Source organism: Poecilia mexicana, unplaced genomic scaffold (genome assembly GCF_051168715.1).
Source record: "Poecilia mexicana isolate PSO_F unplaced genomic scaffold, ASM5116871v1 scaffold_15, whole genome shotgun sequence".
Taxonomy (NCBI): Eukaryota; Metazoa; Chordata; class Actinopteri; order Cyprinodontiformes; family Poeciliidae; genus Poecilia; species Poecilia mexicana.
The window spans coordinates 22,868,105-22,887,728 of record NW_028263384.1 but is presented as its reverse complement, the minus strand read 5'-3'; the positions used below and the strand labels follow the sequence as shown (position 1 = coordinate 22,887,728).

Sequence of the window (19,624 nt, the reverse complement as noted above, 5' to 3'; positions counted from 1 at the left end):
GTTGTTCTGTTAACATGCATCCAGCGGCTGCAGCACACACTGGATATCAAGAAACCATCTGAATTTTCTGAAGCATGCAAATCAAGATGTGAAACCCACCGGCAGATTAAACCAGGAGAAGAACTGCTGCTACTACAGGAGATGCTAATCTGAGTCAGATTATCTATGCAGTCTATGATTAAGAGGCAGTTGGTGAAACATAGTTTGCATTGACCATTTTTAGATTATCGTTAATGAGGCCACACAAGCTCATTGGTTACTCATATTAGAGGTGAGGAGGAACCAGTCAGAAAAATCACAAAAAGATAAAATAAATCCCATGAAACTAAAGTCTACAAATATTTAATCCAGTATGAGAAGCTAGAAGCTGTGACCAGCTGGCTGAGTATTTTTCTCTTATTATTATAGTAATTCTTGTCATATTTGTCTGGAGCGATTCGTCCCAGGAGGCGGAGCAGCCGCTCAGCGCCGGACGGTGGTCCAACCGTCGTCGTCCGTCTCGTTCTTGGTGCGGCGAGGGTTTTCCTTGTCGGTACGCCAAGCCTTTTCCCCCTCAGCGTCGCGCTCTCGCTCCCTCTCTCTCTCCCGCTCTCTGGGTGGTTCCCGCTCACGTTCCTCCCGTTTGTCGTCGCCGCCGCGGCGCCAGGAGCTTCCTGAGGTCACCGCAGGAACAAGAGTTTAAGTTAAAATAAGTTTTTTTTAATTAAAGGAACACATGAGGCATAAAAAAAACATTTTTAAAACAGGAAGTTTGTGTGTTAAGAAGCCCCTAATAGCTGTATTTATGTGTAAACAGTGACCTCTGCTGGCTGAATGTCATACTTCATCTCTATAAATCAGACCAAGCAGAAGCTGCATTTTCTTCAGTAATTCAAGACAAAAACGTTAAAGATTCGTTACATATAAAATCTGCATTTGAAGGGTTTGTTTCTGCATTTAGGAGATGCACCGATCTGATATTAATATTTGTATCTGTGACAATATTCCTGATCTATAAAGGCAGATCTATTCCATCTGATTCTGTGCTTCGTGCTCTGAGTGACATCATGCTTTCTTTCTTTATTTATTTCACATTGTAATAACCCTCAGGAAGTGAAAACAGTGGATCGATGCATCCCTACTTAAAAGTTAAAAAATTGTCAAGGAAACAAAAATTAGTTTCTGAAACAGAAAAGTGTGAAATTTTTAAAACTTCTGGGTTGCAGATGTTTTTCTTAAGTCAAACTGTGATGAAGCTGATGGGTCCGAGCCTTCCTCACCTTCATCAGTATCTCTAGGTGGAGGTCTGTGTTCGCGATCGTCCCGCCTGTCTCTGTCTCGCCGGTCGCCACGGCGGTCGTCTCTGTCTCCACGGCGATCGTCCCTGTCTCCACGGCGGTCGTCCCTGTCGCTACGGCGGTCGTCCCTGTCAGTCTCTTCTCTGCGGGAATCCCTCCAGCTTCCTTCCTCGTTGCCTCCTCTCCTCCAGGGATTCTCTTCTCTGAAAACGGTTTCAGATGGCGTTAATGAAATACGGAGAAACAGGAAATCTGTGACTGTTTGAGCATTTTTTCACTCCCACCTCTGTGGACGGCGGTCTCTGAAGCGGTCGCTGGATTGCTCGTCTCCATCGCCTTCTTCTTCGTCGTCGTGGGAGCCGCCGCGGGGCGGCCCCCAGCTCTCCTCTCGGGCCTTTTCCCGCTCACGCCAGCCACCTGGAACACAAATATTCACTCATCAGTAACGTTTCAACTCAGATCTCACTTTTTGACCTCTAATGGTCAGTTTTCCTTTCTGGAGCCAAACTTTTCATTGAAGTTCCTGCAGGTGTTACCAACTAAAATGTAAGGCTTTTTAAGACTTATTAGTGAAATTTAAGACCTGATTATTTATGCAGTAGTGCTAAACTTTGTTAGCACAGAATGCGCATATCAAGAGAGTAGAGAGCTGGAGGTGAAGACGAACATCGTCCAGCCAACTGGTGATAAATTTACACCCGTACCGGGTCTGCCAAGGGGTTTCCATGGCTTGGCGTCCTCGCCGCGACGCGGGCCATCATCCATGTCTCTTCTGGGGCCCCAGTCGTCGTCAGCCCCACGTCTGGAACCCCTGGAGTCATCAAGCCCCCTGCGAGGACCCCTGTCATCATCAAAGCCACGTCTGGGCCCACGGTCGTCGTCGAAGCCGCGTCTGGGTCCGCGGTCATCATCGAAACCGCGTCGGGGACCGCGGTCGTCGTCGAATCCTCGTCTGGGTCCGCGGTCCTCGTCCCCGCCCCTCCTGGGACCTCTGTCTTCGTCGAAGCCTCGGCGCGGCCCGCGGTCTTCATCCACCCCCCTGCGAGGCGGACGCTCGTCGTCTCCTCCACGACGCGGACCTCGGTCGTCGTCAAAGCCTCGGCGAGGCCCGCGGTCGTCCCCGTCACGGCGAGGACCGTCCCCACGCCTGAAGGGGCCGTCCCGCTCCTCTCGGTTGTCTTCTCGGCCCTCCTGTCTCCAGTCCCTGCAGAGGAAACGCTTCCCGTTTAAAACCGACACTGAAAACGGAGCCTGGAATGAGTCCAGATGTGAAGCTACACACCTGTCAGGAACCGGGCGGCGCCATTCCGAGTCGCCTTCAGTTTTCCTTCTCCAGCCTCCCTCGTCCTCCTCCTGTGACACGACAAGATGTTAGTCCAGAATCACCGTCCACAACTTATTCTACCCATTTTACCAATAAAAACTGGTTCTTCCCGGTTTTTACTGAGTTTTATAATAAATCTGTCAAGTTATAATAAAAATAAATCAGTCAATATGCCAATATGTATTTCTATGGTTACATGTTGAGAAAATCTGCCTTTTTTATAATAAACTGCTGGATAGTTTAATTTCGAAAGTAAGGAAGTTCGTAGGTAAGAAAGAAAACCTAATGAAGAAAAGTTCGGAAGTAAGGAAAAAGAAACAAGGATGGAAAAGGACAGAAGGAAGAATGGATGTAAGAAGAGATAAAGACTGAAGGAAGGAAGATCAGAGTCAAACTCGTATCTACAGGCAGAACATTCCCGTTCCAGTTCTGTCGGACCTCCGTACTCTGAAACCTCCGGTTCTGTCATTCCTACCTTGGGTTTCTTCTCCTGTGGGCTGGTGGTCTTCTGCCGGATGCGCTCCTCTATCTCCTGCTGGCGCGCGCGCTGCTTGCGCTCCTGCTCCTCCAGTTTGCGCAGGCGCTCCTGGTATTCCCGCTCCTCCTCCTCACGGCGCTCCTGCTCCAGGCGCTCTCGCTCCTCACGCTCTGAAAACAAAAACGGACGTCATCATTTTGCACCAACAGATAAACAGATGCGCCTTCATTTCTGGTTTTATTCGTCTGCGGTAAACTAAACTGATCATTTGACCCGAACCTTTCTTGAGCTGCTCCTCGTGGATCCGCTGAGCCTCCTCCTCCTTCTGGCGGTAGAAGGCGTTACGCCGGTCCTCTTTGCGCTGCCTCTTCCTTTCTTCCATGCGCGTTTTCCTCTCCTCCACCAAACGCTCCTCGAACGCTTTTAGTTTTTCCTTTAAAGACCAAATAAAGACGCTGAATTTCTGCTGTAAACTCGTGGGGTTCAGCTTCACGCTTCAGCTGCTGCAGACCTCGTAGATGAAGCTGCGGGCCGCCGTGATCTTGGCCAGGAAGCCTTCCTTATCCTCCATCATCCTGGACATCCGCTTCTTATGCTCCAGAGCTTTTTCCCGCTCGATCTTCAGGTTGTTGATCTAAAACAGGAAACATGCTGTTAGGCTCTGAATAGTACGGCAGATGATTAGTGCCACAGAAAACCAAAGTTTTGGCTTTAATCTGAGAATTCAGACTTTAACTTTATGAGAGCAAAAGTCAAAATATTGAGAGAAAAACAAAGTCCATAGGATGGTTTCCTCACACACCCTCTCCTCCTCTTGGAGCTCCCACAGCTCCATGTCTTTGACTCGCTGTTCCTCATAAGCCTTCTTGATCAGAGGAATCTCCTCGAGGCGTTTTGCCCTCTCAAAGTAATCAATCTGCAGAAAAACAACCGTCAGAATTTAACTTCCATGTAATTTTCTTATATCCTAACAGATTAGAGACTGACCTTCTTCTCCTGATTCTTCAGACGCTCCTGAAGTTCCTTCTTCTCCTTCTCCAGCTGCTCCACCTGTTTGGCCATGATGAAGTCAGGATCCAGCTCCTCCAGGTCCTGTTTCAGAGTAAAAATAAAAATGTTTAGAGTCTGTATGAATTAACTGACAATTATTTCAAACGTTTCTTCGTGAATAATCAGATTAATCGTTTCAGTCCTTCAAATTAGCGTTTATGTCATTAAACTTCACCTCAATGTCGATATCCTTGAAAGCTTTGGCTCCCAGCTCCGTTTTCTTGATCTGCTCCAGTCGCTCGCGGACCGTCTTCTTCTTGATTTGCTCGTGTTCCTGCATGATGCGCTCCTTCTCCCGCTCCTTGGCCTCCTGCCGCAGACGCTCCTCCTCGGCTTTGCGGACCTTCTGCATCTCGGCTTCTCGCTGCTCCAGCTCCTCCTTCTCCCGCTGGATGTTCAGGCTCTCCAGGCGCTCCTTGCGCTCCTCGATGGTCTGCCTGCGGGCCAGGATGCGCTGGTGGTCCTTGCGAGCGTTTTTCAGATACGCAGCGATGGCCTGCTGGTTATGTTCATCGCGCTCTTGCTGGAAAGAAACAGAAAACAGTTTTGTTCAGACAAAAACCACCTCAGCTACTGAACCAATCACTTGATCAAAAACATGGTTTTGCACAAATTGTGGTTTAATTTCCATCAGAACAAAGAAGTCAAAGTTGATACTGTTATTAAAAGTACCTAAAATAAAATTGTATTTGTAGTTCTGTTCAAATTTGACTCATTTTTATTTTTTGTTTCTTTTTCTGAACTGAAATCTACCAAAATGATTTTTTACAGGCATTAAAACACATTGAACTCAACTCATGTTTGTTTAGAAATAAATTTGAACTATATTCACGTGTCTATTTGATTCAGTCGTTCCCTAAAATTAGCTTAATTTTATTTTTTTAAGTTTTCAGATCAAATATTTTTACACAATTAAAAAACAGAAAGCAGATCATAGAGCAGGGCATTCTGGGTAAATGCAACCAAAACAAATGTGCTAGAAAAACTGACATGTGAAAAATGTCCCATTATAAGTAAAATAATCTGCCAAAGGAACTAGGAGTTTTTCATCAATATTAAGGAATTATTTACTCAAAACAAGCTCCTATATCTTATTTAAAAGTTACTTTTAAGTTAGTTTGTCTTATTCCAAGTGTACTAAGACATGTGCACTAGAAACTAGACCAAAATTTACTTGGTAAGATTTTGTGTTTTTGCAGTGCACTCCAACTCTTCCTGCATTCGACTCATTACTTTAATACGAGTTTCATATTTCCATCATTTTCTTTCTCACAACAAATGTTCTCTGCATCCCAACTTGATTGTTAGAAACTCATTTGACATTTTCAGTAAAAAAAAAAAAAAAATCCAAAAGAATAAGTTCTGAAAATTGCGTTGAACATAAAAACAGACGATGACGGATTATTAACATGGACTGGCCATGAGGGCAAAGGTCAAGCGTTGAACGAGGAGGAAACTCACCAGGTTGGAGGCAGGTTTGATGACCTGGATGGCTTTAGCCAGGGAAGCAGACATGGCGGTCAGCTGGTTCCTGATCTGCTCCGACGGCATGTTCTGCAGGAACGGACCGACCGGAGAATCCTCTTTGGTCGAGTAGTTCAGGTCGGAGCCGAAGCTCAGCGTTCGAGACGTGTGGTCGATCCGGACCTACATCAGGAAGTTGAGACACGTGTAAAAAACCTTCAGAGCAGCTGGACTCCGTCGTCCAATCAGATGCTTACCTGGAGATCGCAGTGGCGAGCAGCGTCCACGATGGAGCGCTCCAGCTGGAAGGCGTCCACGAAGGGAACCAGGGAGGCCAGACGGCTGAACTCGATGCTCTGGTAGATCTGAGCCACCTTAAACCAACAGAAAAAGACAAATTAAACCTTTATCAGGTTTTAGAAACGTTACGGTTAACAGGAAGAGGACTTACCTGCTGCAGGAGCCTAAGAATGGTGTTGCTCTGCAGGTGAGGGACGTACTGCTGCAGGTCTGCCTCCTTCTCAGCCTGATCTCTCACCCAATTCAACACCTGAGACCAAAGACACAAAACAAGACAGATATGATCCAGATGAGATATTTTAAATATGCATAAAGTAACTAACAGTATTGTCACATGGTGAGGAGTTGTCTACCTTCGTCACTCTCCCACTCAGCTTGAGGGGATGAAAGTCGACCTCCAGCCAGTTGTAGAGCTCCTTCACTTCAGGGACGACGTACTGCAGCAGGTTAAATCTCACCTACAGCAGAAACATTCAAGCGTTTATGAGAATAAACTCAAACATTTAACTGTAGCTAAGAGAAAAAACTGTTTAAAAAGGCTAAAAATCTGAATCAAGCTTCAGAAAACCAAATTTAAGACTTTTAGATGTTTTTAATCCCACTTTGAATTAAAAGCATTCAGCCTTGTATAGGTTGGCAACAGAAGTGAGTCAGTGGCGAAGACGAGCATCGTCCAGCCAACTAGCCAATTACTTTGCACTTCACCGAGATAGATCAGTTTTCAGGGAGCTAGCTAGCTAGCAAGGGTAGCTGATTAGCTGTAGCCTCAAACACCTCGAGTCACAGAGCTAAATGAAGACGTAGATGTCGGCACATAGTGCCATTTTATAGCACGACAAAGTAACTATGTTACATTCAGTTGTTATAAAAATGTATCTCTTCTTCTCAAATATGACTCAAAAGAGCCTTGAAATTAGGCAACACTGCAGGTCTGTTTTTATAACATGAGTCCATCCTACAAAACAAACTATCATCTTTAAATTCTGTTTCTGTGACCCTCTAGATTCTGGAGGGCCACAGAAACAGTTATGGCGGGCCCGGTTTGGCCCGCGACCCTCCAGTTGGACACATATGCGCTGAGCTACAGCGTACCATGTCGTTGATGAGGCTCTGGCGGGTCGGTGGGGACTGGAGGCCCAGCAGGGTGGCCAGCCGGCGGTGCTTCTCCACGATGATGCCGTCCATGTCCAGCAGCCGAGCGATATCGGTGCGTTCAGGGGTAATGGGAATAGACAGGGTGGCCAGGAGGACTCTGGTGGACATCCTGGAGATCAAAACCAACTGTGTCACTGCATGTTCTCACTTCACCACACTGGTCTGTGAAACCACAGCGATACCTCTGCATCTCGTCCTGGGTCAGATTCTTACGCATCTCCCTCGACAGATGGTAGAGGCGGTGGAGGGTGCAGGCGTGGAAGAGAGCGTTCCCGGACTTCCAGAAGACCGTGGAAACCTTGTTGTAGTAGTTGGCCATGAGCTGCGGCTTGGGAGGCTTCTTGGAGAGGGCGAAGAGGCCGTGGATGTCCTCGACGGCCTTAAATGCTTCCTAAAGGACAAAAACCAGGAGAAAAGGCATCAGAGGAGTGTTTTGGATGTGAAGCTGGATTTAAACATGATTTCCAGTTCAAACATCAGAGATTACATTCTCATGTTTTCCTATGAAAGCTTATTTTTACTGTCGAAATTCACAATAGGGCAACTGGGCATGACAGATTAAAAAAGGCTCAATTTTCATTTGCATCCAACAATTAACTTGATTAAAACTTTTAACAAAGTCCCAGCACTAATATTAAATAAAACAGTTTAGATCCAGCTCAGAACAAACAGCGTTTTGTTGTTGCAGAGGTTCTGACCGACCTGCCAGAGCTCCATGCTGATGGCGCTGTCCAGCTGCACCAGTCGCGTCTCCAGGTGCATAGACTGGCTCTCAGGGTTGTTCAGGTTGATGGCGGTGCTCTGGTTGTGGTGCCGCTGGATCTGACCCAGATGCATGCGCAGGTTGTCGCACAGCTTGCGAAATTCTGCTTTCCGGGTGTACTGCAGGCAGAACTTGAAAGCTGCAGGAGAAAAATAAACAATCGGTTTTCTGGGAGTTTTTTTCTTCTGTCAAAATCTTCAAATCAAATAACCAGAAGTAGCAGAAACTTTTAAGCACTTTTGTAGCCATTCATGTCCTAAAGTCATTGCTGTAGAGCTAGCTACCTTGCTGGGCAATGTCGTGATACAGACGCTCCACCTTGGAGTTGTTTCTCAGCAGGTCCAGGCACTGGCGGTACGACTCCCACAGGAACTTCACCCACGGCGTAAGCAGCAGGCGGTCGGTACGATCCTGGGTGTCCTCCCCGCTCACAGCGCTCAGCAGCACACTGCAACGTCACGAAGGATGTTAGCTATCAGGAAGGTTCTTTAACTACAGCGTTTCCTTTAGGGGACCGAAGACTGATCAGCCCTGATTTCTCCAAGTTTGGATGATCAACGATCGGTTGATAGTTACATGTGAAACTGATATTTTCTACCAACACATTGATGTCTTTTCTAAGAGAACACTACATTCTACTGTTGCCAACTTTGCTAGATTTTTGCAATATTTAGTACAGAAACTAATTGGCATAAGCTAAAATCAGTCAGGCTTTTTAAATATCGGAGGTCAGTCAGAAAACTGCACTCAATGCACTCTTAATTTCTTTTAACAGTTATGACAACTACTCCTGATGATACTTTCAGGACAGCAAGCTGCTGTGTGACTTGGTGCACACACCGTTGCGCTCAGTTCAATGAGTCAAATAGACGATCGACCACATAGGGACAGAAATCGCTCACAACGTGATCTGCTGTTACCAGAAAGGCTGACAAACTGAACAGCATCAATTAAGAACACCAACAATTCCTACAAGTCATGATCTTCTTTCAGGAAACGATGATTAGATCAATGATTAGATCATTTATCTTCTGGTTAAACCATAAGTTCACCTTTCTGGAGTCTGGATGTTGTCCAGGTCCTCGATATCCAGAACCATCTGCTGCGACTCCTCTTTAGCCGTCTCCGTCTTTTCCTCTGCCAGCTTCAGGTAAGCCCTGACCACATCCTCCAAAGATTTGATGTTCACCTGAGAGGAAAGACAAAGGCTTTAATTTACCACGATGAGAACAGACATCCCAGATGTAGCCGCTGTTATTGTTTCCTCCCAACCTGCTGGCAGATGTTCTTGTACTGGTAGAGACCCTCTTTAGCCAGGTGGCTCTTGCGCAGATCCACACACAGCTCCAGGTACTTGAGCATAATGGGCTCGTGGATCTTCTGCCATGTTCGATGCTTTTTACTCTTGATAACATCGTACAAAACATCCAAGGCTGGCTGCTTCTTGCCGACCTCAAGAAATTCTGTTTAAAAACAAGTCAGAGAAAATCCTCAAATAAATTTTTATTTAACCAGAACAGTAAATATAGTTCTTATTTATACTGTTGTATAGGTAATTATGGCATAAGACATCTATTTTAAACAGGTTTCTGTAGAACACCAGTTATATTATGCTTCTAACCAATTGTTATGAAAATGTTGAGTAAACTTTTAAAATGTGAATTAAAGGTGTTTGGAGTAAATCAACCACACCATGCAAAGCGTAACTTTGTAGGATATCAACATAAAGCATGGCGGTAATAAACAGGAAGTAGAAACTAGCAAGTTTTGTGCTTCTGGTAAGGCACAGACCCACCACTGGATGGTAGCGTTCACTATGTCAGAACTTATTCTGCAAATGTCTTTCCATCTCTCTTCAGCCTTTTAAATAAATAATAATAAAAAAACTCAAAACCAACTCAAACTATGCAAAATTGAGGAAGATGTTTTGAATTTAGCTGTTTCTGCCAACCTTTTTGAAAGAGACTCACTATTACCTGATGTTTTTCACCAAACTGCACAATGTAACCAAATTAAGTTATACTTTCCAAGCCATTTAAAATGTGAATAGATTCATTGATGTCCTAATGGCAAAAACAGGAGAAAATAGTTTCTATTTAAAAATTTAACAGGTCAGAATTTATTACTATGATCATTTCTAAAATGAAGTAAAAAGACATTTGTTATTAATCTGAGTAAATACTTATATAATTGTGGCACTCAGTTTGGTCCAAGTTTTCAATTTTGATTACATTTCCCCACAAAGTCTTACGTCCTCGATCTACAGGCAGCAGAAACATCTAATTTGCCTAAAATCAAGTTTAGTAACAATCTTATCCAATATCATTAGCAGAGCTCAATCTGCAAAAAAAACCCCATAACTGATCATATTAACGGTATCCACAAAAATTTGGAAAAACGCAGAAAACCGTTAAACACAGCTGTTTCTACCGACTGTAGCAACTAGGCCCAAATTAGAACCATGTAAACGCTAACAACGTCGGTTTGTTTTATATAAAAAGGGACACGTGCAACAAAATATTGTCAACAACGTTTTTGTTTGTCAAATAATGTTAACGCTGACATGTTTGTCAAATAATGTTAACGCTGACATAGTACGACGTTATCATTTACTAACCACTGTAACCGGTACAAATGTGGCCTAGATGTCGCTACAAGCTACAACTAGCTTAGCGCGCCATTCCGACTAGCATTAGCAGTTAGCATCTCTGAGGTGACGCGGCTGGAGTCAGCATTAAATCCAAGAGCAGCTCAAACTCACCGTTCGCTCGCTTGAGAGCGTTTTCTGGCCGCTGGAAATACGCCGGCATCTTGGTGATGTGCTAGTGCAACCCAAAAGTGACTGACTTGGTTAAAACTACCGTAATTTCACCAGTCCATCCAGGCCACGCACTCACTCAGGGCGACGGCGCTGGCTGAAAGGATGAACCGCGTGAACGACCGGACAGAGGTTGCCAGGTGCGAAGTACACTCCCCTTTTAGGAAAAGTCACAGACAGAGTGAAAAACGTGTAATGAGCTTTTTGTTTTACCAATTGGGTTGGTTGAAATTATTTTTTTTATCACTTACGCTAAATATTTAATATGTGTATGTACACATTACTCGGTTATTGGTCTTTGAAAAGAGTAACATTTCCTTTAAATTGCAGGAGCACCACCAAAAAGCATTGTAAGGGGTTGCCAGAGTGGGTAACATTAATATCCCTGAAATGGCACACCTACACCAAAAGTCATATATTAATTATCTAGTCTATTTTGTCCAATAAATGTTAGTGAATGTTATAGCTGTTTTGAAGATTGCGTCATTTTAATACCACGCTTCCTAAAAGGGGATTTTTAACTAACCTGGCAGCGGTGGATGAACAAAGCTCCCGGATGTGCTCCCTAATAATGCGTTCAAGGTCTACTGAAAATCCCAGACATCGGCGTTGTCAGCAGAAAGAAGACTTATTTATTTATTTATTTATTTATTTATTTATTTATTTATTTATTTATTTATTTATTTATTTATTTATTTATCTATCCATTTTCCATACACCATTGTCCCTAGTGGGGTCTCGAGTATTTATTTATTTATTTATTTATTTAGTTAGTTAGTTAGTTAGTTAGTTAGTTAGTTAGTTAGTTAGTTAGTTAGTTAGTAGGGTTAGGGTTTTCATGTGTGATTGAATTCACACAGGCATTTTTCTGTGAATTTTTGCTTTAATATGATTCAATTTTGCATACACTAAGAAAAATTATTACCACTAATAGTGTTTTAAATATAACCTATATTTTCCATTTTCAGCATTAGAAATAATCACAAAGAATATAATATAATATAAAATAATATAATATAATATAATATAATATAATATAATATAATATAATATAATATAATATAATATAATATAATATAATATGTTTGCAGAACAGCAGACATCGTTTTCTGTTGGTAGAAACTCTATTATTCCACGGCCTTGAACGCAGCAACAGAGCTTCCGAACGGAAAGCTGTGATTGGGTGAGAGCACCGAGGCTCCGCCCTATCAGCCGTCCAGTCCCGGAAGAGAGAAGAGGTTCTGCAAAGAGATGGAGAAAGTGTTGACAGCTGAACTGTCTCAAACCCAGTAACCAGACTTACTATTTCCGCTTTTTTTTCTTTTTTTAAAAAAATCTATCCAGATTCGTTTTCAGACATTTAACCATTTGGAGCACTCTGGAGGTTCTTCCGGGATAGATTTTATTCCAAAAACGAGGAGATTTCTTGTGTTTTGGCAGCAGTTTAACTTGTGTCTCCTACTGGAATGGAACATGGCAACGACTGAGACGCAGCTGATGTTGAGCGTCGGATTAATTGGTAAGTTTGTATTGATCGTGTCATTTCCTTCTGTTGTTGAAGTGAATAGTACGTTAAACAGCTTAAGTTGGCGCTTCAGGACTTTAGGGAGATCACATGACACCAGTATGACCCAGATATGCTTCATCAGCAAGACCAGGGCGCTACGGATCCTGCAGGTTGGAGCTCAAAGCATCAATAATCTGATGGTGAAACATTCAATAACTCAGACCTCACCATGATCCATTCTTTATTTACAGTGAATCTTCTCAAATTTATCACTTAACTTCAAGTTGTTTTTATTAAGATTTATTTGCTAGAAAGCAGCTCATGATTGTGTATTTTTATTTATTCATTTGTCTATTTATTTAAAAATATTGCATTTATTTAAAAATGATTGTGGAGTTGAAGAAAAAATATGATTATTAATTAAAATTTTATACAAATAAAATTTTGAAAAGTCTGACATACAAGCCTCTTTCTTCCAAATATCCCAAAAGAAAACACAAGCCAACCACTTTCAGGAGCCACACTGACCAAAGAGCACACCAGACAGGCTTACGGTTAGGTTTGCATGCCAACCTGACCACACTGTAAAACATGGCAGTGGCAGCATCATTCTGAAAGGATACATTCAGCAGGGTCTGGGTCGTTGGGGAAAATGGAAGGAGAAAAGAGTAACGAGAGAAGACTTCTTAGAGAATGCACTTGAGAACTGCAGTGAAATGGTTTAGATCAAATGGCCTTCTCAAAGTCCAGACCTAAATCTGAATGTGACAAAACTTTAAACTTGGTGATCTTTGACGCTCCCTATTAAAACTGACTGAGCTTGAGCTCTTTTGGTTAGAAGAACCAACAGAAATGTCTTGATCACATGAATCCCAGTTAAGGTCCGAGGGCCACATCTGGCCTGCATTAGATTTTTATGCGGCCCTCTAGACTCCAGAAGGCCACATGAATAAGTTATTTTGCTAAATATTATTTTATATATCAAATCAAAGCACTTTTTATCTCTATACTGTCAAATTACATAAATTCAACTGTTTAATTAGTAGTTTTATCAACACATTCTGCTACAAATGACTCATAGAGAACATTTATCATATTGATGAGGCCCAAAATGAAACTAAGTTTGACACTCTGGGTGGAGATAACAGATCTGCAGCTGTAACAGCAGCAAAATGTGTTTGGTTTAGAAAATCTGCCCCTCACTTTTGGCCAGAGTCGTTACTGAATCTTGTCTTTCATGTTTCCACCGTTAGAGAAAGACGTGAATGGAGACACGTTGTGGGTGTGGTGTTATCCCTCCGTCAGCGCTGAGCTGAGGCAGCTGCTGCTCAGGAAGTGCTGCCTGACGCAGGATGGACGGGATTTCCACACCTTCGTGTTCGGCCAGTTCAGCCGGACCTGGTACTACATCACGACGCTAGAGGTCCAGGAGCCGACGGCGCTGAACAAGGTGCTGACCCGGCTCCCTGTCTCTGGATCAGAACGCCTCTGACATAGAGCTGAATGATACGGCTTAAAAACAAAATCAGATTGTTTCCAATTTAATTGCTAAAATAGAAATTCACTCTATGGAAACCCATTGATGGAAAAAAAATCCAGATTTTCCACAAATTTAATTTTCAAAAACCAAAATATTCAATGAATTGATCAAATCAATTTATCACCCAGCCTAGTATAAATTATATTTTTGTGCTGATGTTTTGTCTTCTGCTTGTAGGTCACCCATTTTTCGATCGCTGTCACAGCAAAAGACTTCAACCCTGAGAAATACGCTGCTCTCAGTCGAATACTCTGCAGGTAACGAGGTTTATAAAGTTCATTTCCACCGTTCCAACTCTCGCGGTTCATTCTTATCAGTGCGGCTGGTTTGTTTTTCAGGATGTACGTCAAACACGGCAGTCCGGTGAAGATGATGGAGGCTTATATCACCGTCCTGACCAAAGGAGTCTGTCAGAATGATGAAAACGGCTCGTTTCTCATCAAGGATTATGACGTCCGAAAGGCGTATCTGGCAGGTTCAATCAAAGGTAAAACCGTCCACAAGTCACCTGTCATGGTTTTCCTTCACATTAGTTATTAAACTACCACATCAGAATCATCATTATTGATTTATTATTGATAAAAGTAGCAACAATCCTTTACTGGATTGGAAACACTCAGCTTAACGCATCGTTTTTTCATGCCAAATCCGATTTGTGATTTTATTGGATTTTTTTTTTTTTACTTTCTTTTCAAAAAATGAAATTAAAAATGACAGAAAATGTGTTTTAAAAAAGGGGCTTTTACTTCAGTCATAGTTTCTGTGAGTTCTGCCGTGGAGCATAAGGGCCAAGCTACAATAAATTTTATTTAATTAAATTAAATTGTTCCAGAAGTTATCGCGATAAATTATAATATTGTTCTTTTGAGACCATTTTCACAAATATAATGATGATAATGGAATAATAATGCATCATCAGACGGACCAAAATATAAAGTTAAGTAGAAACTTTGGTATTTTAAGGACCAAAGTGACAATAATTCATATAAGAAACAACAAATAACAAAATCGGGCAAAGAAACATTTTCCAAGTCAGTTTCTATCAATAAAAAACTTTAACAAAAACTGCAGGTGTGTGTCTGTGTCTGGTCAATTTTTGGCTAAAACATGTTTGTTCTTCATTCAAATTTTACTCAAGTAAAAGTAGAAATATTCCAAAATAAAATTACTCAAATAAAAGTAAAAAGTACATCGTAGTAAAAATACAGTACATTTTTTTTAAAAGTTATTGAGACGTAATTGAGTAAATGTAGCTAGTTGCTACCAAACTCTGACTAAAGGCTTAACGTCTCAGCATATTTGATGATTCTGATGAATTTGATAAAATGTTTCTTGTTTCACAGTTGGTGACTGTTTGATGTTTTATGGTGTAAATCACTCTGAACTGAACCTGAACTTGTTTTTCCTTCTTCTTCTGCCTCAGATATCGTGTCTCAGTTTGGCATGGAGACCATCATCCTGTACACCGCCCTGATGCTGAAGAAGAGGATTGTGGTCCATCATCCTCGGATCGAAGCGCTCCTGGAGTTCACCAGGTGAAACTCGGACGTTTCCTCTCGTTTTGCTGTTGGGAATGATTCTGAGTCTCCGTCCTCTTTCTGAGCAGAGTGCTGCCGGCTCTGGCCTGGCACAGGAAGGACTGGTCCGTCCTGCATCCCTACGTTCACCTGACCGCAGCTGAGCTGGACGACCTGAAGAAATGCCCCGGTGAGGCCGCCTGCTGCTCCGACCAATTAAAATCAACTTTTTTCAGCTTTACGTCATGTTTTAAATTTATTCCCACATCAAAAACAAACCTGGATTGTTGCCTTGATTCTTTTATGCAGAAATCATTTAATCTCCATGGCAACCATTGAGCTGTGCTAAATATCTGGGTTGATGTAGCTCCGCCTTTCAGGCAGAGCTCCTCCCCCACTCAGCTCCTTCAGACTAGCCAGCAGCTATTAGCAAACACCTGAGCTCATAATAGGAGTGAAACTCTTGTAAAAAAAAAAGGTTGTTAAAGGGTTAATAGAGGAGCCATGTTGGGATGACTTTCTGAAGGCGGAGTTTCAGAAAGAGCAGGAGTTTCTTAAAGAGACATAGGTCTAATTTTAAAACATTTATTTTGAATCATTTGATATGAAGCATTTTTATAACAACTGAAGGTAACAGTTGCTTGTTTGTGCTATAAAATGGCTCTATGTGGCAGGAAAACATGTAATTCTGCTCCTTTCTACGGAAACGTCTGTGATCGATGTTTCTATGTTTCTGTTTTCTGCTCAGGTTACGTCGCCGGGTTTGTGGACCCAGAAGTGAGCAACAGGTTGGAGCTATTTGACGTGTTTGTGAGCCTCCCAGACAGTGTGATCACCGTGTCCCAGGGCGCCAAAGGTATGTTCACTGAACAAATCAAAATACATCTTTAATTATTAAGAATGTCAACAAAGACGATATTTTATAATGAACTGAAACACAAATCTTTAATAGAAGAGGAATTTTTTTTTTTTTTCTATTCAAAACCATGCTGGCTGTTCAGAAAGTGCTGTATCCAAATATATTAGTGGAAAGTTTAGTGGAAGGAAAACGTGTAGTGGAAGAAACAAAGATGCACAGTAAGAATCAGAACTTCCAAGTCCAACACACTCAGGGACCGATATAGTCAAAGTATCCAAAGTTCATTGAGTTAAACCGGACCTGAACCATAGACAGAACTGTCTTATAAGGCAGAACCAGAACTGGGCCGGTGCCGGTCCAGAGTAAAGTTATTATAATTAACTAAAACAAACTAAATAACCAAAACTGAAAACATTTTCACTAACTGTAAGAAATAAAAATGGTAATTAATGGGGGATAACTACATCTAACTGGAACTATGTTGTGTGTTTATAAAACTAAAACATACTGAAACTACAGATATATTATTCATTTTTGGAGTTATAAATCTATTTATTAGCGTTTCAAACTGATTTCCCTCCACACAAGCAGTTACTGTTGGCAAGTTTTGGCGCTCAGCAGCAAAAGTTTGGAGAAAACTCCAGAGTTTTGAAACTGTTTGAAAATCGTATCTTCTGTTGAGTATTTATTACCCTGAATATTTATTACCCTGAATATTTATTACCCTAAAAGGTCAAAATACTTTGACCTTTTTGAATTCTGCACCTAAAACTACAACTAATACAAATTCAACTAAAACTGAACAATATTTAATCAACGATAATTAATAATAATAATTAAAAAAAAATAGCAAATACCAACTTAGCAACTTTGTTGTTATATTTAGCAATTTTATTTAGACAAGATCAATTGGTATCGGTCAGAATTGGCTTTTTAAAGTGCAGTTGGTGCACTTCTATAAATTGGACTAAAATCTATTTTTTATTTGTTTAGATTTTCTGATGAATTGAATTAAAGGTTTTCATTGATACAGTGAATCTTAAGCTAAATGTAACTCCTGTTTTTGGATTGAATGACTGAAATGTTGCGTCGCGCCTGCATGTCGCCGCAGACGCCATGGCGATGGGGAAGTTGCACAAGGACGTGGCTCAAGTCATCGTCCAGTCTGCAGAGGACGCTGAGCGATCCGACAGTCAGGTCATCAAGGTGAGAAGCGACACAGAGCCGCCTCCTCCTCCTCCTCCTCCTCCTCCTCCTCCTCCTCCTCCTCCTCCTCCTCCTCCTCCTCCTCCTTCCCTCTCCTCCTCCTCCTCCCTGCCACTCTGAACACCAAACTTTAATCATCAGGACATTTCCATCAAGACAAAGGAAATCCTCACCAACCTGTTTGCGCTGGCCGACGCCTGCGAAGACTCCAAGCTCACGCTGGAGGTTTTGAAGCAGCATCACTTCCCCCCTGCCACCGAGAACTTCCTGTTTCACCTGGCAGCTGCAGAGCAACTCTTACGGATATGAATGGAGCTTGTGCCGCGTAATCTCGGACACTTCCTGTCTCCTCAAAGGCTTTTTTTTTTTCCTGCACTGAAATCTGAAGGTGAGGAACATGAGGAAGACTCCAGGTTGGTGATAATTAACATTTTATTCAAAGTTTTAAATGCTGAATGCGATTAAAACCTGAACGGTTTTATTTCTTAATGCGTCTGTGGTACAATTTACAGTAAGAATCTACAGAAATCATAGACATGAATGTCATGTTATTATGGGATTTTAATATGCAACATCATTGGATTTGTTGTTTTCTTTAAAATCATACATAAAGGCTCAAAGATACTAATATTCCATCAACAAGCCCCTGGTTTCATTCTAAATTGATATTTTGCAACTTTTCTTGAATTAATTGTCCTTTTAAATCCTTTTCCTTCACTTCAAAAAACATAAAATCTTCCCAAATATTTTGTCTACAGATAAAATTAGACAAAACTAACTTATAAGTAACTTATCAGAAAGATATATGAGCTTTTTTAAAAGTAAATAATTCTTTAATATTGATGAAAAAGCTCTAGTTCCACTGGCACATTTTTCACATTGTAAATAAAGTAGTAATTTTACATCAATATTGAGGAATTATTTACTTAAAACAAGCTGCTATATATAACTTTGTTTTGTCGTATTTCAACTGTAGGCCAAAAGTACTTGGTAAGATTTTGTGTTTTTTGCAGTGAAGGAACATAATTTAAAAGGATAACTTTTATGTTGCCACAGATTAATAATGAGCTTCTGTCAATCGTCATATCAAACCAGAAGTTAATAACTTTTGCTCTTATCAAGTTAAATAAACGTCGTCTGCAGTCTTTATAATCGGAAGAGTCATTTTACGCTCAGTCCAGCTAAAAAAATGTTTTGGGCTGCAAATGTTACAGGATCTTTTGAAGAAAATAAAGTGGCTTTGTGTTTGAAGAACCATAATTTTATTTTTATGTTTAAGTTTTAAAACAAAGATGCAAAATTCTTGCAATTAAATTGGTAGATATTAATATTTGTTGAAAATCCTTTATTATTTCCTCTAAAGTTTATATATTTAAACCTAATATCTGTACACTGTGATATTTGAAATCAGTTAGAAACTCTTGTTTGGCTTGATGATGCTGATCCTTATTCTGAAGAAATCACATATTTTCCAAACTAGTGAGAAAATGCCTTGAATGAATGTATGCAAATCAGCCTGTATGTATAATTTTGACCCTTTGTGGATTAAAAACAAAATCCACAATTCAAACTTTCTCACCAAATTGTTTGTTTTACCATCATCAAAAGAACTGTTTAAATAAATGAATAAAAAGTAAAAGTGAATCTTAATTTGAAGCTCTGCGCTGATGGCTGCAGTCAGATCAACACGTCATTTTTTATTTTATTTTTTAAAAGGAGTTTTTCTGTCTGTGCTTCTGATTACATTTCCTACATTCCAGCTTCTTGTTCAAACGGAGATTCAGTGAAAATCATCCTCATGTGACGAGATGTTATTACAAAATTGAGTTAGTAAAAAGAACCACCTGGTTTTTCCCTGTTAATCAGTTTAACGTTTTGTTTTTTACTAATGGGACCAGTGCTGTGGGTTATTTTTTAACATGTTTTTTATAAAAGATGCACCGATCCACCAGGCAGAAATCAGAACCGGCTGATTTTTACCTCCATCGCCTGGTCACACACTAAAATACATGAACATTCACTTCCCGTTAAGTGAAACCTGGGAATTCCCACCATTTATCGTCCTTTAAACGCATCAGCCGACAGCATGTAGGGGCCAAAAGTTAAGATCCAAGATGGCTGAGACTTTGAAAGTATTACCAAACTTTTTCTGTTGTTAACTTGGCATTTATCCTGTAAATATTAAATTTATCGTAATTGATAATCCAGTTTATCAATTATGATAAACTGGATTAAAAAGTTTACAAACCATTAAACTAAAACTGTATAAAAGCAATTGATAATATGAACCCTCCTAATTCTGGAATAGTTCTCCAAATCTAACAGACATCTGGAAAATCTCAGGTCAAAACTGACCAGAATTTGGA

General features: G+C 41.1%; 2 protein-coding genes across 2 annotated transcripts; one reads left to right on the top strand and one right to left on the bottom strand.

Moving 5' to 3' along the window:
• Positions 1-326: 326 nt before the first annotated feature.
• Positions 327-10,748, bottom strand: eif3a (eukaryotic translation initiation factor 3 subunit A). The gene is made up of 22 exons (XM_014967964.2): positions 10,573-10,748; positions 9,084-9,274; positions 8,864-9,000; positions 8,096-8,259; positions 7,751-7,950; positions 7,231-7,439; positions 6,986-7,157; positions 6,247-6,351; positions 6,045-6,143; positions 5,851-5,967; positions 5,591-5,776; positions 4,305-4,652; positions 4,067-4,171; positions 3,882-3,995; positions 3,591-3,713; positions 3,359-3,512; positions 3,077-3,249; positions 2,560-2,630; positions 1,982-2,481; positions 1,562-1,694; positions 1,260-1,480; positions 327-653 (listed from the first exon to the last, which is right to left on the bottom strand). The coding sequence occupies exons 1-22, from the start codon at positions 10,619-10,621 to the stop codon at positions 463-465; spliced, it is 3,762 nt and encodes a 1,253-aa protein (XP_014823450.2). The 5' UTR covers positions 10,622-10,748; the 3' UTR covers positions 327-462.
• A 1,080-nt stretch (positions 10,749-11,828) lies between these two features.
• Positions 11,829-18,828, top strand: dennd10 (DENN domain containing 10). The gene is made up of 9 exons (XM_014967973.2): positions 11,829-12,148; positions 13,390-13,586; positions 13,854-13,933; positions 14,015-14,163; positions 15,100-15,211; positions 15,283-15,383; positions 15,942-16,049; positions 17,164-17,258; positions 17,400-18,828. The coding sequence occupies exons 1-9, from the start codon at positions 12,103-12,105 to the stop codon at positions 17,565-17,567; spliced, it is 1,056 nt and encodes a 351-aa protein (XP_014823459.2). The 5' UTR covers positions 11,829-12,102; the 3' UTR covers positions 17,568-18,828.
• The last annotated feature ends 796 nt before the right edge of the window (positions 18,829-19,624 follow it).

Excerpts from the sequence above, each read along its gene's own strand:
- eif3a (XM_014967964.2), bottom strand. The coding sequence starts at position 10,621 with ATGCCGGCGTATTTCCAGCGGCCAGAAAACGCTCTCAAGCGAGCGAAC. Across the intron at positions 6,144-6,246 it reads TGAGTGGGAGAGTGACGAAG|GTGTTGAATTGGGTGAGAGA; the intron begins GTAGACAACTCC and ends CTTTGGTCTCAG. Across the intron at positions 2,631-3,076 it reads CACAGGAGAAGAAACCCAAG|GAGGAGGACGAGGGAGGCTG; the intron begins GTAGGAATGACA and ends GTCGTGTCACAG.
- dennd10 (XM_014967973.2), top strand. The coding sequence starts at position 12,103 with ATGGCAACGACTGAGACGCAGCTGATGTTGAGCGTCGGATTAATTG. Across the intron at positions 13,587-13,853 it reads AGCCGACGGCGCTGAACAAG|GTCACCCATTTTTCGATCGC; the intron begins GTGCTGACCCGG and ends TTCTGCTTGTAG. Across the intron at positions 14,164-15,099 it reads TCTGGCAGGTTCAATCAAAG|ATATCGTGTCTCAGTTTGGC; the intron begins GTAAAACCGTCC and ends CTTCTGCCTCAG.